The following is an 18251-nucleotide window of genomic DNA, read 5'->3' as shown; positions in this document are numbered from 1 at the left end:
TTGGTTCTTCTTGTTAGCTTAGCTTAGCAGTATTATAGATGATAAATAACAACTGATTAGCATTAGAATCTGACAAAGTTCTGGCATTAGTAAATTACTAACTATTTAATTCATTAGTCATCATGGACCAACAGTAAACTCTTTTGGTCACACTTTAGTTTGGGGGCCAATTCTTACTATTAACTATGACTTTCGCCTCAAACTCAACATTTGACGCGTATTAATAGTTAGTAAGGTAGTTATGAAGCTAATGTATTGGGCAGGATTAAGGGATCTAAAATAGGGCAATGAAATATAAAACAATATATGATTTATAAGTACCAATACGCATCCGATATGCTAGTAATATGGATGCTAATATGCGGCTAATTGTGATAGTTGGTCCCTAAAGTATTACCACTTTTTCTTTTTTTTTTGTAAAGCATTTAGTAATGTTAACTTATAAATATAAAAATTACCCATAAATATATGTTGATAACCCATCCATTTTAATTCAAAATTCATTAATGTCGATTTATAAAACTTGAAAAGTAATAAAAACTTAATACAAATGAAATTTGAATTAACCTATATTAACAAATGCTGCAAAGGTATCTGTAGTCCATGTAACCAACTCGTAAAGTAATGTTTATTAATTTTAATTAATTTTAACCGTATTGTAGTTTGTTGCACATGCTGTTACTTAAATGTCAATCTCTTCACAATATGACCGCATGATCAAAAGTACATCATGCAACTAACCAGAATAACTCACAATTTCTATTAACCAGCCACGATTTGTATTATTATTATTTTTATTGTTCAGGTTAAACACTGGCAATACAACCGCAGAGGCTGGTTGGGCCAGTGTATCACCGTTTTTTGCACATGCACAGGTCAGACAAGGAGAGTAGAAAAAAATAAAATAAAAAATAATCCGTCTGGAACAAATATTTGAGCAAAAATAAAGTCATATGGCTTGGCAAGGAGAAAGTTAATGCTACTATATATGAAGCCATTGCTAAGTGTCACCACAACGATAATTAGCTTCCTTACTAAAAGTGCGAGAAGAATTAATTACTTTTTTGTAGAGTTTGTTGGCACAGAAAGAACCAATTTGCATTCCTGCCAGCCAAGAACACTTGGGTGCGTAAACACTCAAACTTTTGTTTTGCAATGGAAACCAATGCAGAGATCTTTATTAGCATATCTGCAGGAACACGGTCAATAGCTCTGCCAAACTTTTTAGCACAACAAAACTTCTATGCGTGGGTTTAAAAACGAGAAAATACTTAGTACCACCTCGGTTGAGGTTCCAAGTGAAGTGAAAATACATACAAAAACATCCATGTTAAGCACGGGGGAGGTTCAGAAAGACCGCGCATACTGATAGGGGTTCGTGGATGGATTACGCTCATCCGTAACGTAGAGGTGACCTGAACGAACTCTTCGCGCTGCTCATAATCACTGCTTCTGCCAGGGGAGGCTCTCTCATTTCTATGTAGCAAGGAATACCGCAATCATTCATGAATTCAAAATGAGGAATAGGAACCACAGAAATGCCACGAGAGCGCAAAAAGCCTTTTCTTGTTTGTTCAAGATTCATGCTGCAAGGCGTTTTGTTCTGATTTTGTATGGAGGGCACTTGAGTAAACTTTGCCACAGAGGAAACCTCGATGAAAGAGAGCAGAAAGACTTAATGCAATGAATTTTTGAAGTACATTAAATTACGATACAATAATGCACACGCCAGGGAATTAACTGGGATTATCAAATGAGATGCAATCATTTTGAAACCTGACTGCTGTATACGGCTAAAAAAAATACTTACAAAATCGTGCTTTAGTGTATTTGTGAGAGTGACCAAAAAACACAAAAAGGTTATGACAAACACTTTACAATAACACTGATAGTAACAAACTCGATTATAAATGACTAATCTCAGTATCAAAACAAATAAATTAATGTTAATATTAATATCAATTTTTGATGTGTTTTTACTGTAGTTTAATGTGTCAAAAGCACAGTTTTTTATGTTAACATGAGTTTTGCATATTTTATCAGACAATAAACAAAAAAACAATATTGATTGAATCCCTACTTAAGATTAACCACAAAAAAACAAAACAAAAAAAAAAAAACGTTTTTTTTTTTCATTTATTACAGGCACTGTTAAATAACTCCATAAGTAATGTTCAGCCTGAATCTCACATGAATATTTCAGACGAACACTCTCAAATTTGATTGGTTCAGGAGTCTGTGTACGCATGCTGATGTGTTTACAGCCAGTGTTTTACATCAGCGACATCAGTCCTGCCATGTTTATTATCTCTCGTTAGCTGGCCAAGTCCCTGTTGTGGCGAAGCAGGCCTTAACGCAAGCCTCCAGGGAGAGTTGCTGTGTCTAATTGGATAACTCTTACTGTGATTCACCACAGTGCTCTGGTTGTTCCTGTCTGACACAGCCTGCCCTCCATTTGTTAAATTACAAGGCAATGATGACAGTGGTGAGAGTAGTGAGGAACCGAATGGAAATACATATATAATCACGCAGTTCCCTTTTAGTGCCATTTCTACACAGCACTTAATGCAGTTTACAGAAACTCAAGGCACAGGCATGATGAAATAGAGAGAGAAAGAAAAAGAGAGATGCCACTCTAAATAACCTGATTAAAGTCAAGACCCCATTTACTTGATTAATACATGTTTCCTGGTCTTATTGTGAAAGATTAATAACCTCATGTTATTTATTAAATAAATAAAAACAACAACATGTAAAACTTTTACACACACAACTTGTTTCCCCATTGGGACCACAAATTAGGTCATGACATTGGCAGTCCCAATGAGTTGGTGTGTACTGCGGTTAAGTCCCCACTGGGATAGAAAAACGTCCACACACACACAAACACACAAACAAAGACACACAGACACACAAAGACACAAAGACAGTGCGGAAATCACCTCTGATAAAGCACTTGATGACTGACTGAATAAAATTTGATTGAGTTTGGGAAAAACTCAAGATTCAAAACTGCGAACCTAACACCTGAAAACTCCAGAATAGCATTTACTTTCAGAAGTACGCAGATAACCTCATCTGTGGCATATATGTAATTATCTTGTTGCATTTTATAATATTGCCATGGAAACAGCCACTGCTTCACTGATTCTGGAGCTGGAAAAAAGAGAGCATGATATAAAAAGTGTTAAAACTTTCAGACTGCTTCGTTGTTAATAACGAAGCAGTCTGAGATATATATATATATATATATATATATATATATATATATATATATATATATATATATATATATATATATATATATATATATATATATATATATACACACATATATAGACATATATATATACATACATACATACATACATATGATATATATTATATGATCTATTAAATTAAATGTAAATGTATGCATTTAGCAGACGCTTTTATCCAAAGCAACTTGCATTGCATTGAGGCTAACAATTTTCTACAATCATGTGTTCCCTGGGAACCTCAAACCCCTATTCTTAAATACATTGCTCAACATGAACGAAATATAACTCCTAAAGAATGATAGCGAGCACTATGCTTTCATCGCCAAGTTATATATTAATGTGGTAATGCAAGGATGAAAACTTGGGTTCCATTAGACTCACCTGAGACTCCAACTGCCTTCAGGTAAAAAGTGCCAAATCACAGAATCTTCCACTAAAGCACAATGGATTTCTCACTAACTGAGAATTATGACGGCAAAAAAAATAAAATACTGCAACTTTTTTTTAAAGAGTCCTATGAAATGCAAATATGGTATTATACCATAGTCTGATTGTTTTGGAGGTAACTTAATAGCATAGAAAGAACTTAAATTTACGTTCTCATCCTTTCTCCAGATATTATAGACCTTGGTCCAGTGGCGTTGAGCTGCATTCAACCACCATACAAATTTATCAAGCTTAAATGTCACAAGCAGACGGCTGCCCTTCTCAACCCCTGCGGAACCCTGTCACGGGTGTTGTAAAGCACACGAGAGCCTGGGGAGGCTATTAGAGCTGAAATCAACCCCCTAGTGATGGAATTATGCCCCAATAATACTAGAAAAGACAGGAACAAGAAGACAAACGAGTGACTGTGGAAGCGGCGGGACTGTTAAGAGGGTCAAAAGCGGACAAGCTCAGTGATGTTCTGAACAATGATGAGGATGATGATCTAAGGGTGGATAGTCATCAGTGGTTGGTTTGTACCAGTTTTCCAGAATCAATGGGGCGATCCACCAGAGCCTGGTTGAAGTAGACCAATCTAAGATATGAGATGACAGAAGGCCTTGTTTCTCAACAGAAAGCTGACTTCTTTTCAGATTTGCCTCCTCATAATTGGTGTGTTGTAATTACACGGCTCTTTTTAATAGCCTGTGTTGTGCGATGTGAGAATGTGGGTTGGCTCGGTGCACACTGGGTCATAAACCGCTCTCTAATCAGCAGCCATAACTCTGTTGCCCGGCAACCAGAAGTGTTCTAACATCTACATGCAGCAACTGTTTACATTTCAGAGCAGTGTTGGCACTGATAGCACATGATATTTAGAGGAACTTTTAAATGCATTCCCTCAATCTATAGGGAAACTGTAACAAAATTAATGTGAGCAAAGAAAATGTGCAGGCGTTCATGGGACCGGTTTCTGAACGTTTCTGTTCATCAACAATGAATTACTTCGTTTTATTACCTAGTTTTGCATGGGGATACTTTCAATTATAATGACTGTTCCACACAACCACACATTCGGGCTTTGAACAGCCCACTTAGATGCTTCAAACTCATGGATCTTCTACAAATTGTATCAAAAACCGATATATTATACAATAATATAAGCCTAAAATTTTCCATTGCTGATAATAAAAAAAAAAGTTCTTGAAATTAAACCTCAAGTCACCTGGTGTCCCTTGGTTCTTTAACTGTTTTACAGCCACTGGACCACTTTATTTCTTTAATTATAAAAGAACACTGAAAAGTGAAAAAAAAAAAAAAAAAAAAACTAATGAAACTTGACCCAGTGCATTTCATTGGTGTAACTTTCTGAACTAGACACCTAACACAGCAAATATCTAACACTTCCCCATCCACCAACAAGGGAACAATAAACAAAAGTAAAATAAACACTGCTCAATGCAACAACAACAACAACAACAAAAATTCTGGCTGTGGTGGAAATGAAGGCCATCAAGAGAAAAGAAATGCTGACCCCAGCTTTCCTTTCCTTCTTCCACTTGTCCTGAAGGGTTAATTATTTCCATTATCCAGAGTGGCCAGGGAAATTCAAGCATGGATTGGGACAGACCCAACAACCAGCATCTACAATCTTTGAGAACAATAAAGCTGTCCAAATCCATGGGTTTCTCTCCACAAACACATTCACATAAAGGTGGCCTTGTGCTGGTGGCCCCCTCCGAACAGCCACGGGGCCAGAGAGCAGAAGATTGGGGGCACAACAAACCAAACTTGTCGTCTTTGATTCACTGTCAGTGAATCAGTGAGTCAATTCAACCCGCAGGAAATAAGGGTCAATCTGCACTTTCCTCAAGGTGTCAGTGCAAAACATGCCATGCTTTCTTTACAGCGAGTTGACACCGAGGAACAGAGGAGAGGAGTGCAAATCATTTTGCATTTGCGAGTGTCTGTGCGCATATCTAAGGGAGTGTAAACAAGCAAGATTTACTTTTTAAGCCAGGCATAAGTTCAATCAGAAGGGAAGATCTATGGATCCACATTTCAGATTGGTTGCTATTTTCACAGGAGCTGGAAGCTGATAGCATGGCTTTTTAAAAAAAAGATGCGGCTATATGTTTTGGAACTTGGTGCGATATGTTGTAGGTGAGGTGACAGAGAGGTGAGAGATTTAGATTTAGAGATGTAAAAAATGATGGATTTTTCAAAGAAGACAGAAACATGCTCTCCATCACCTTGGGCAGTAGATCATATCTTTATTAGCACAGGACCATTCTCTCTCTCACCAAATGAGGGATAGAGAACAGAAGAAACAGCTGGCAGGAGTGCTGTTTGTCCACCAGGGCTGTTGCTTTCCATGGGCTGTAATGGCCATAATGAAAATGAAGAGAGAGATTGAGACCAGGGACGAAGAGGGTTTCATCAATCACAGCTTTGTGGGGAGAAGAGAACAAAACTGATAGTGCCAAAGACATAGCCCTGTGGCACCCCCTGAGCTACACACTCATTCCTGTGCCTTTTCTCCAACTCCCACTGTTTTTGGAGATCCGGTGTACATTTGTTCTGCTAATGCAACATGACAACAGATTTGTTTATTCTCTTTGTTCAAAAATACGCTGGATGACAGGCTCTGGCCTCAGCACCAGGTGCTCAAAGCATGCTGGGCAGAAAAGAGCTAATATTTATTACCAGATTGGGGCTGGAAGATATCTGGAATAGTAAGTAATGAATCTCTGTGCTTCTCAGATGCGTGCAGGATACATATGAATTTCTGAATCTGAGTGAAGACTGAAGCTCTGTTTCAAAACCTATTGGGCAGCCCAGATTTCTACTGTTTATACAAGCAGAAACCCTTGAAAGGCATCCTAAATTAATTGAAAACTTGTAAGGGACTGATTTGAAACATTCTACAAGGACAGGAAACCGGTGTGTGACACAAATAGATTCTACAATTGATTCCGACAGGATCTGATGCTAGTGTGTTCAAAAACATCCACACAGCAACCTAAATATTGGGTAACAGTCAATATTTAATTAAACCGATCATGATCAACATCTTTCAATATCCAATGAATAAAATCTCTGTCTGGAGTGTTGCCAAAATGGCCACTGTGTGAACTGGCTTACCATAAAAGGGTTTTGGTGCTGCCTTAGATTTTGGCCAAAAGAAGATATCTTAAAAGATAACGCTGCTGCCTACTGTGTTAGCACAGGCTTTGTGCCAAAAGTGAGCCAATGATGCTTTAAAATGTCGCCTAGTTGGTTTTGGAATAGAGCCTAAGTCTGCATGAGGCATGCTGGATTTCCACCAAACTCACCTTCTCTTTCCTCAGTCTAGCGGTTTCCTCCGCAGACAGCAGAGTCTTGTAGTAGGAGCTTCTCTCTGCAGTGAAGTGGACCTTCGACAGGGCATTCTCCACCAAAGCTACGGACAAATTCACACCCTCGATGTGAAGCCAGCCAATAAAGTTTCCTGCTTTATCCATACTTTCCACCTCCACTTCCACCTAGGAGAAAGAGAGAGAGACGAGGCAAAATACTTAATGTATTGTATCTGGGATTAGCTGAGATTCCATTACTGCGGTGGCGGAGAAAGAGACTTTGTCTCAAATAGACAGATCACTGAAGGAGACTGAGCTATCTATTGATCGTCCAGACGGCTCGTTCTTCAGTCAACTCAGGGGGTCTTCTGCATACCCCCACTCATCTCATACACACACACACACACACACACACACACTTCCTGTCACTGATATCATTGCTAGGCATGTCTTTCTCACACAATTAAATGTGAGGTGGAGATTCAGCCTGGTGCTAACTTTATCCTGACATTCTCAATTAAAACGGTGACACCAGGGAACATGCACCACTAATATATTACATTTGTCTCTGAGCACTGAGGCTGTTTATTGGCCAGTGATCAAAGACAGCAGGCAAGGACAAAAAGAGTGGATTTCAAAGAAAGACAGGAGGACAAAGAGAAGGGTGGGGGGGGGGGGGGTGATGCTGGCAGTGAATCACTTTAAATATTAACCCATTAATAATAAGATAGGTACAGTAGGATGGAATTAGAAAACTGCTTAACACCCAAAACAGAGAAGGAAAATTACACACTGAATGACGCATCAAGGTTTTAGAGACGTCTTTGTATAACAGAAAATCTAAAAGCTCTAATCAAAGCAATCTAATGGCAATGTCTTATTAAGATGATTATAGGGAACTCAAATGCTTCAACTAGATTTTGATGCTAGGGTCTTGTGAGTGGTTGCCAATGAGTTGCTGATTTATTCAGAGCGCTTTCTCCAGAATAACTGTTCAGTTGTTACCAAGTGTTGCTTGGTGGTCGCTAGGGTGTCTGATTTATTTATTTTTTATATATCCATTTGCTATGGTGTTTGGGGTGTTTTTATGGTATTACCATGCCATTGCTATGGTATTTTGAAACTTGGTTTCTAAGCAATTGCTAGTAGTACATTGCTATGTAAGATGCTATTTCTGTGATATCCTGATCCTTAGATATTGTTCAGGTTCTTCAGTGTAAGCCTATTGGATGTTTCACCATTTTATCTCCCAAACCAATCGCATACATCTCATCAAACATCACAAATTGAAGTATCCTTCATGTCTGAAGCACAAACGGTCCGGGGTGACTTGGTGGATCAAATCTAAATACTAAAAGTTACAGGCTGCATTAACAAGAACCACTTAGAACCGGCCCAATGAAATCATCTGTCTCAACAATCAGATCCATCAGCAAAGCAACATCCACACTTTGCAAGTGAAACGGGTTTGTGAAAAACAGCAGGTGTTGTGAAAAGACACTCCAAGAGTCAAACGATTAAGAGTGCGGTTGTTCAGCCAGGAAGCCCCTTGGGAAATCTGCTGGGAATTACTTTGGAGGCAGAGGCTGCATACGCAGCGAGAGTAAAAGCTTTTTAATGAGGGCATAATCGGCACTTTGATTAAACACAAGAATGACAACCATACTCACATTATGGGGACAAACAACTACCCTCCCACCCCGGCCCCACTTGGCGGCAAACTAATGCTCAAAATGCAGAAGGTAATGGCTCTGGCCAGGTTGAGAATGTTCCGGTAATCTGGGTTGGCCTGAGCCAGAGGGCTAAATGTATTAGGTCTCGCACAAACAGCTTTATGCACCCCATGTACTTTGCTGTTGGAACACAGAGCAAAGAGTTAATCTAAGAGAACCAGTCTACTAAACAGGTTGTCATTAGTAATAATCTGATGTCAAACCAAAATTTTGTTTAATTAACCCTTTCGAGTCGATTAACGCATATATGCGTTTTGAGTCATTTTCACCTGATAACCCCGAAAAGAACTTAAATTACACTCTCAGTTTTATTCGTACAGATAAGAGCAATACATCAATCGAATCTATAAAGGGTCTAGTTTTTTTTGGATACAGACATAATAACAAAAAACCTTTGTGCACTTATAAAATAAAGATAACAAACAAGGTGCGCTGTCTACAGTCTTTGTCTCCGCTGATCGTCATGTACAAACATTTCATTAAAATGAACTGTAACTCCGTGAATACTCAACGAAGAGACATGAGAGAGATATCTATAGAAAGCCTGGAATGTCTACTTTTAAACTAAACAAGTGCTGCCGAAAACAAATATTCTGAGATAAAGTAATCCATATGAAAACAACGCAATGTCTGTTTTTCATATCTCCGCTCATTATATCTAATGTGACCACGCCCCGCGCTGAACGCGCTATTCAGATTCAAACTGAAGCGCGCGGCTTGAATACACCCACAGAAGAAAAAGCAGCCAGACTATTCTTCGAGTTTTTATTTTATTTTACTGTTTGCTTCGCGATGAGAGGACTAAGACATAATTCACCCCAAAAAGATGTGATGTGGTTGAGGATTTGAGAAATGGATTTCCTCAGAAAAAAGAATGAAGCACTTTATTCAGCAGAGATCATAAACATGAGTAAGTCTCTTTTTATTTATTTGTACTAGTTTTCACATAACGTGTAAACATTTTACTAGTTAGACTTTTTCCAAATACTTTTTCCAAACTATAATTCCTGACTAAATGTATAATCAAGTGAAACATTATGAAGTTTCAATAACAATATACAATAATATACCATTCAAAAGCTTGATGTAAATAATATAAATGTGACAAATAGAGATAACTCTAACAAATGTAAAAACAATGCAGTTCTTTCGATTTATTCCCCCTAAAAAAAAACTGAAAAATATTATCAGCTCTTTTCAACATTAATAATAATAATAATAATAATGATAATAAATGGGGTTTATTTGGTAGAAAATAAGATTGTTAAAAGGATTTCTGAAGGATTGTATGACTAGAGAAAGGATGCCAAAAAATTTGAAAGTCAGCTTTGATTGTTCCTAATAAACTGTTTAACTGCTTCCCCAAGTGGATATTAAATTATGTTGTGGGATAATTAAATATATTCTTAATAAACTACAAACATAAAATTATATACTTTTATTTTGTTCTCACATTCTTTCTTGTAAGTCCTCCCTCAGAGTGGCAGAGTTGAATGAGAGGCTCATTATGCAGCTCATTATGCAGGCCTTTGTCTTCTCAGGTGTAAATCACAATGATATTCATGATATTGATGATATCAATGATATTCATGATGCTAGGTTAATGTGGGTGGCTGCCAGGGTGTTGCTCAGCAGTTGCTAAGGTGCTCGGGGTGTATTTAGCTTGTTTGTGAGGTTAAGAACATGTGTTTTTGGTGGCTGTTAAGTGGATGCTTAATGTCACTGATATTTAATGGTGGAGGCTTTTGACAGCATGTCCAAAATGTACATGCTTTACCTCCCATTTCAGACACAAAAATGTATATACAGTTTCACAGAAGGTGAGTGTCTCAGATACAGATCATAGACTGGTTGGCTCTTTGCTAGCCTCCTTTATATAATCAAGTCTTTAGATGTAGGTGTTGCCATCTTCAATGTCAGACGAGGGAGTTTTAGATATGATTTGGCAGCAGATGCTGCAAGTTGGTCTACAACCATCTTTAGTGTATCTGTTCACCTGTCCAACAGCATCCAATGCATTCTTTGCAACTCAACACATCACATGATGCATTATTAAGAGTTTCTTCCTGACAATTCTCTGAGGCTGAAGCACTACTCAATATGTATTTTTTTACAATGAAAATCAGGGATTTTTAGAAAGTCACTGATAAATTTAGGGCATGGAAACATTTTTTTCAGTAAATAAACATCTGCCAACACCACTAACTATAATAGATTACATTTGTTCCAAAAGTATTATATTTTGTGTCACTTAGTTGGAGGCTTTTTGTGATCTTTACAAAGCTGGAAATTTGTAAAAAGAAAAAAAAACTGTTGTGATAAATTTCAGGATTGTCTACTCCTGTGTGTGTTGTTTTTACCAATTTTAATTCAAATTAGGTAATATTTTACAGCATTTATACAAACGTTGCAATTCTGCTACAATTCTGAGGCTTAAGGTTCTTTGTGAGGGAGAGAGATTGAATTAGAGAAAAAAGCATATGGCTTTTATCTTGTCAAATAGATTTAAAATCTCCTGCTTATCCAAATACAAGGTCAAACTCAACGCACTCGCCTGCAATTCGGAGAAAACGTTTCATGTAAGCCTTAATAAAGCAATATACAATTACATAAATCTAATCTCAATGACCCCAAATCTCGAAGATTAATATCTTTGCAGTATTTTTTCCTGGCACAACATCATGACTCATACACAAAGACAACATGGATAAACAGAGAATTCATCAGTGTGATTATTGAGCAGCAGAAAAGCTTTCCACACAGATCATGTAATATATATCACAGACGATATCATAATATCTCTACTGAAGCCTCGTGCATTCGCTTATCCATTGCAGCACATTACCTTGTGTGCAGTACTAATTTTACGATCGCAAAGTTATGCTGAAGTCAGCCATGCTGAGAGATTGGATGTTTAGTTTATGTTAATTATGTTTGTCATAATTGACAAGGTATGATAAACCCAACTTGTGTACTTTTAACAAGCGCAACTATGTGCATTTGGTTATGAGGAATATGGCAGCAGTGGGTCACCAATACGTAGCACTAGTGCTAGTAATTTAAATGTTTTTAACTAATAAAAAACAATTAGTTCACTATATGACAAAAATCACACTTCCAAAAGAGGGCTACAAAAGTCATGCCGGCCCACATAGGCGATAGACGTGACGAGAAGTAATTTTCATGGGTTAAAGCAAAAAAGAATCCTGAGTGTTAACTTTTTTTTCTGGGGGCGGGGCAGCACATGCAAAGCATGCAATGACTGTGGTAACTATAACATTTGAAAGGATACTGTGGCAAAGTTATTACTTTCTTTTTATAAACTGATTTTCTTTTTCATTAATGTATGGTTGACCTGAAGAATGAAAGCTGTGTCATACTCTTGGAAAATTATGAGCTATATCACAGCTTATCGACACTAGTGGTGTGACAATCCTCTTAGCTCTCCAGATGAGACAAAATAAAGATACTTGGTTCACTAGAACGTAGTCTCGCATAGCCGAAATCATGGCAGCTTTCATTGGCAAAGGCCCACCCATGAGGCCATTTGACCGACATGTCCAACAACCAATCACACTTCCTTTTGTTCTTCATCACGTTTTGAGGCGTAGAAATTCCACCACAATAACAGACCGGTGTGTAAAGCTGTCGGACATATTTAAAAGATTCTATGCCGCAAACTTAAAATATTTCACATACTTTTGAAAATCCAGCGTTAAGTTGATCCTGGTAAGTGCTCCACGGTTGGCACCAAGGTATCATTGTCTCCAGGAGGAAAGTTAAAGAATGCGACACGCGTCCCGCGGAAAACCTGTAGAATTCAACCAATCCGATGACGACTTCAACACTCCTGAAATGTTTCCACTTTTGTGTCCCATATGCATCAGACGTTTAGCCAACGCTCTGAGGCTGAGACTAACCTGAATGTGTCAATAATATTTGTACGAAATTTTCAATGACAAAATATTTGTCTTTTAATTACAGAAAGTAAAACAATGCAGAATTATTTTAACTCATCTAGGGTTGTAACGATGAGGCAATAATAATTGGTCTGCAATTTTTATAAGAGCAAAACATTCTTATTGGCTAGTAATATTAGTTTGGTTGAGTGTGAAAGCTGCTTTTCTCATACCATTGGTAGGCAAACTCATGGTCTTGAAAGTGATATCAATCAACAAGTGTTTTTTGTTTTTGTTTTTTTTAAGTAGGATTATTTTCTTCCGCAGCCAAACGCTGCACGCCGGAAATTCGCCACGGTGCCAGAGAACTTTAAGCCCTGAAGTATGCTGTATAAACAACAGTCAAGAGGGATATCTTTGCAGCTATTTGCTAAAAATATGTATTTTAAAAAAGGAATCAATAATAGACCCTGGAGTGAAACTGGGTGTGTGACAAACTGTAGGTGGACACCAGGGCCATGTGTTTTGCTGGGTGCCCACACTGATCAACAAACTGAACATCTCACCACCACATAAGACACTCATCCCACACAGAAACAGGAAAACACACTAGCACGGTAAGGGCAGGCAGAGGCTCGGATAGCCGGGTCCAGATGGCTCCCAGCGGAGGTTTCCAGAACCACTATGGCTCCCTGTGGATGGAGTGTTTGAGCCAACATGGCTCCCACCGGATCACAAATGGCTTCTGCAAGTGTGAAAAATGCTACACAGAGGAGAAACATTAAAACAAAGAGAGATTGATTTCCAGTGCAGCATGCTTTTAGAGGAAAAAATGGGCCCTGCTCACTTCAACTGGGTCACGTTGAAAGATGACATTAACTTTAAGAGCTGATGGTCACAAGAAAGGATGACAAGCACAACAGACAGACAAATCTGAATTAATTTAAAGCTTCAACCTACTGTAGCTAACCTTGCCTGAGAGCATGTCTACCAATGATATACAGATTCCCCAAACAGTAAACACTCCCAGAATAATATAGACACTCTCAGGACCCTTCACACGTCCTTCTCATGCTTTTAATCACTGGAAAGCCCTTCAAAGACTTTAAATCTTATTTTATGGTATACACCAATTACCGAGGGCATCTCTCTAGCTATGTAACTCAAAGCACAACATGTTGTTGAAGTACAGGAAGGATATCCTGACATGAATGTGATACTGTAGTCCATGAAATCCTTTTGAAAATTTATGTCATACAGTATACTGGATAATTTGTGACATTCATTTGCATATTTAAGCATTATACAGGTACATTCATTACATAAATTTGTTTTAATACAATTTTAATTTTGTAAATTTCTATGTAGAAAGTGCCCTGCTATGGAGATGGTTTAATACTGTAAGTGAAGGAAATCTGTCTTGAACAAATTTTCAGACAAGACCACAGTTTTCAATAAATAAATCATTTTTATTATTAGATTAAAATTATTCTATCATTAAAACATTATTATTATTATTTGCATTTAAATAAAAAAATATATATATTATAAATTATTATTAAACCAGGAAAGTGTCCTGGCGTCAATGTATTTTAGCAATGGCCCTGAATCAAAGCTTTGTGTGTTCAGATGAATAAATGATGATACAGAACCATGATGAAGCTGAAATCAGGAGAGGAAAAAAAAAAAAGGGTGTGTGAAACATTAAAACAACCTGTAAAATATTAAAACAGTTTTGTGACGTCCATACAGGGCATCTGTATAACAATCTCCTCACACTCAACTAAGTGTTAAATGATAAAGACTTCATTCATTGGTGTTTTGTGGGTAGCAGAACATACAGTACAGTTTTATTTATGTGAGTGTGTGTGATGGTCGATGAAGGTGAACAGATGTGCGGTAGTTTAGATCAGACATCACAAACTCACGGGGTGAGAGGTGGAGAATGTGTGTGTATCTGTGTGCGTTTGTATCGATTTAGCTTCAGGGCACATGCATCAGTGTCACAGTCATGCTGTCTGAACACAATCTCTCAAACACGGGACCCATTATGAGCTCAGAAAACACATGCCAGTCGGCCCATCACAAACACATCCACCCACCCACCCAGAGATCCAGCTCAATAAAAATGTTTCCCCGTTACTACTTTCAGTTGATAACAGATGCAAGAAACTCTCCACCAACATTAAAATTGCCATCTATTTCAACTCAAAAAGTTAAATTAAAATTCAAGATCACTCTTGCTCTCCTTTCATCTAAATTGTCTAAATTATGGATCATTTAAAAGGGTCAAAGTAGATATCTTACACCTCATGAAAGAAGCTGCAATCTGGGCAGACATTTTCGACAGTCAAGCCAAGAATCAATAAGATTTTGTCCAAAGAGACAAACGTGAGGAAAATATATAAATACACGTTAATGGCTGTTTCTTAGGCAAGTTTGGTCCTTTTTTTGGCTGTGTAAACTCCCTTAAAGTTTTTATTTATTTGTTCATCTCATGAAAACGAAGTCTTCCCATTTTGCCTCATCGGTGACATGATCGTATAAAGTTCCAGTTGTGTGTTATGTTCACCGTTATAATGTTTTTTTGACAGCTCTGCTGTGAGGGTCCACTATGCAAAGACAAATCTGTCAATCTGAGGACAAATCTGTGTGTTTGGGCGAGTGACTTTTATAATTACAGATCACAAACACAGTAAAATGCAAGTGTAGACCAGACAGGTTTAACTCAATATGAGAAACATGTGAAATACTCAATATCAGAGTTCAGAGGTGGCACTTAACCTTGTGTAACCATAGCAACCATTTCAAATTATGGCACCATGTGGTGCCATCTGTGAGGTAAATGCATAACAGGAAGGACAGTCAGCCAGAACAGGAAGCAGATACACCAGATGGCCCCCACGGTACAGTTTGCAATTTAAAGTGCTTGAGATGCTCCAAGATACTGCGTCTGATAGCACCTGGACCTGCACAAAACCCACATATTTATGAATTACCTAAATAAGAACATAAAAGACTTACATAGTTTAATATAAAACGAATTATTGACCAACCCTACATTTACCACTTAAACACTATTTTCCTTGTTCAGAATACATTTACAGGGTTTCACACAAGTCTACAAGTCTTCATTTTGTCTGAAACACACACAAAAAAGGGGCACTCACAGAGACATTGGTTAACTAAGACTAAAACCTCTGGTACAACAGTCAAAGCCCAAAAGGTTTCAGGGTGAACCAATAAAATTGATCAGCCCCTACCAAACAAATGATGGATTGAATCACTAATGGTAGAGGATCTATTTTGGATGCAAAATATAGAGTAAATTGGCTTTTTAATCAAATATAATAAATAAAAAAAGTGATCAAACAGATTAATACTAAAGCAGCAAAGACTAAACAAGAAGAACGTTCTTCTTTAAACATGGCTTAAATTAATGGCTTAATCTAAGGCTAATGTCTGAGAGTCCATTGATTGCAAAATGAGAGAGAGAGAGAGAGAGAGAGAGAGAGAGACTTTTAGTTTTTCTTTATTTTAACAATTATAACATTACCAATAAAACAGTATTTACAAAATACATAAATTTACATCAATATACAAAAAATCTCATACATTCATGTGTAAATTTCCATCTTCTAAATCACATAAAACAGCATTCAAAGCCCAAATTTGTTTAAAAGCATCAATATCTCCAACCATTTTATAGTATGTAAACTCAACAGTAAGCCGGGCAGATAACAGTCCTTTTAAAGTCATGTTAACATCAGTAGAAACACCCCCATTCATCCTTTCTTTCCTTGTTAGCCATATAGCTAACTTTGCTTGACCATATAAAAAATTAATTAAGACATCAGTTTTTCTATTTTGATATTTATACTTCGGGCCATAAATAAACCCGTTTAAAGTAAATTCAAAATTCAAATTCTTACTCCAATCTTCCAACAATAAAAACATTGGCTTCAATCTTTCACACTGCAAAAATAAATGATACATATCTTCATGTTCAAAACAAAAAGGACATTCATCCCTTACAGTTGGATCAATATGTGCCCTGTGTCTATTAGTAGCTATTATCCCGTGTATTATACGCCACTGGAGATCACCGGTTCTCTTATCAATAGGACGTTTATATAGAGTCCTCCAACTACCTTTAGGTGATCCATCTAACCCATCTATCCCTTGCCATTTAGAGTCTAAAACATCTTTTAAAGACTCATAATGCATTACTTTTACACAAGTATAATACAACGCTCTCTTTCCTATATCAGCAAACAAATTAAGCTCTGGAGTTTTAAAACTCAACAGCTTTCCTTCATCTCCTGCCCTTGTCTCCACAGCTGCACTTACCCCTAAATTTGGAAATTCAACCATCTCATTAATATATTGTGGTTTTGTTTCCTCGTCTTTCAATAACTCTGTAAATGTTGATGGTATTACAGATAAGAATTCAGTCCTTAATCTTTCAGCAACACGAAGTGATTTAATGCCAAGCTTTGCTGCCATATCCTTTGAAGACATCCATTCACTCTTAGTCCACAGATGAGAAACTTTTATGAACTGGGCCTTCACCATAGCAGCTTGCATTGAATGAGAGTTCAAGATATTTATAGGTAAAGCAGGATTATAAAGAAGAGGTTCTTCTTTAATCCATGATCCTCTTACAATTCCTTCTTCTCGTACAACTTTCAAAGCATTCCATGATTTTAGAACGGACTTATAAAAAGGAGTTATTTCAACTAATACAGTATCATTTAAATTTATTAAAAACAATTGTCGGTCTAAACCCAGTTGTCCTCCTCTCCTCAAAAGACCACAAGCCACATGAGCCCAGCTAACGTCTTTCCCATACAGAAGTCTCTGGGCAGCTTGTAGTCTAAAAGCAGCAATCCTACAGCCAATATCAATTAATCCTTGCCCCCCTTCATTCAGAGGTAGGTAGAGTACAGCAGGTCTCAGCCAGTGCTGACCGGTCCAAAAGAAGTCAACAAGACATTTCTGAATGTCCTTTATGACAGCAGCAGGGGGGTCCAATACAGCCATTTTATGCCACAATGTTGATGCAACAAGATTATTGACTATCAGGACCCTTCCCCTGTAGGAGAGCTGAGGAATTAACCATTTCCAATTGGATAACCGGAGACGCACTTTTTCCAGTAATCCTTCCCAGTTCTTTTCCTTATAAACCTTAGAACCTAAAAACACTCCTAAAAACTTAAAACCATCTTTTCCCCAAGTGACATTATTTGGCAGCTGTGGGACATTAGATCTTTCTGAACCACACCATAAGGCTTCACTTTTTGTCCAATTTATTTTTGCTGATGATGCTCTTCCATAACATTTAAGATTTTCTAAAACTATTTTAATATCTTCACTGTTTCTAATTATTACAGTTATGTCATCAGCATAAGCGGATAATTTCACATTATTTAAAATATTTGACCCCTCAATGTGTAAACCTGTCAACTGTTCTCTCAATTTACACAATAGTGGTTCAATTACAAGGCTATAGAGTTGCCCTGAAAGAGGGCACCCTTGCCTTATTCCTCTTTTTACTTTAATAGGAACACTCAATCCACCATCAATTTTGACCAT

The 18251-nt window shown here is 37.4% G+C and overlaps 1 protein-coding gene across 1 annotated transcript in view; it reads right to left on the bottom strand.

Moving 5' to 3' along the window:
• Nucleotides 1-18251, bottom strand: part of snd1 (staphylococcal nuclease and tudor domain containing 1) — a 167220-nt gene that overhangs the window by 43613 nt on the left and 105356 nt on the right. Inside the window, exon 17 of the mRNA XM_052577497.1 lies at nt 7022-7210. Within this exon, the coding sequence (XP_052433457.1) occupies nt 7022-7210 (189 nt within the window). The remainder of the gene's footprint in view (nt 1-7021; nt 7211-18251) is intronic.

This window comes from Carassius gibelio, chromosome A4 (genome assembly GCF_023724105.1).
Source record: "Carassius gibelio isolate Cgi1373 ecotype wild population from Czech Republic chromosome A4, carGib1.2-hapl.c, whole genome shotgun sequence".
In the NCBI taxonomy this organism is placed as follows: domain Eukaryota; kingdom Metazoa; phylum Chordata; class Actinopteri; order Cypriniformes; family Cyprinidae; genus Carassius; species Carassius gibelio.
This window is presented reverse-complemented; position numbering and strand designations above follow the sequence as displayed.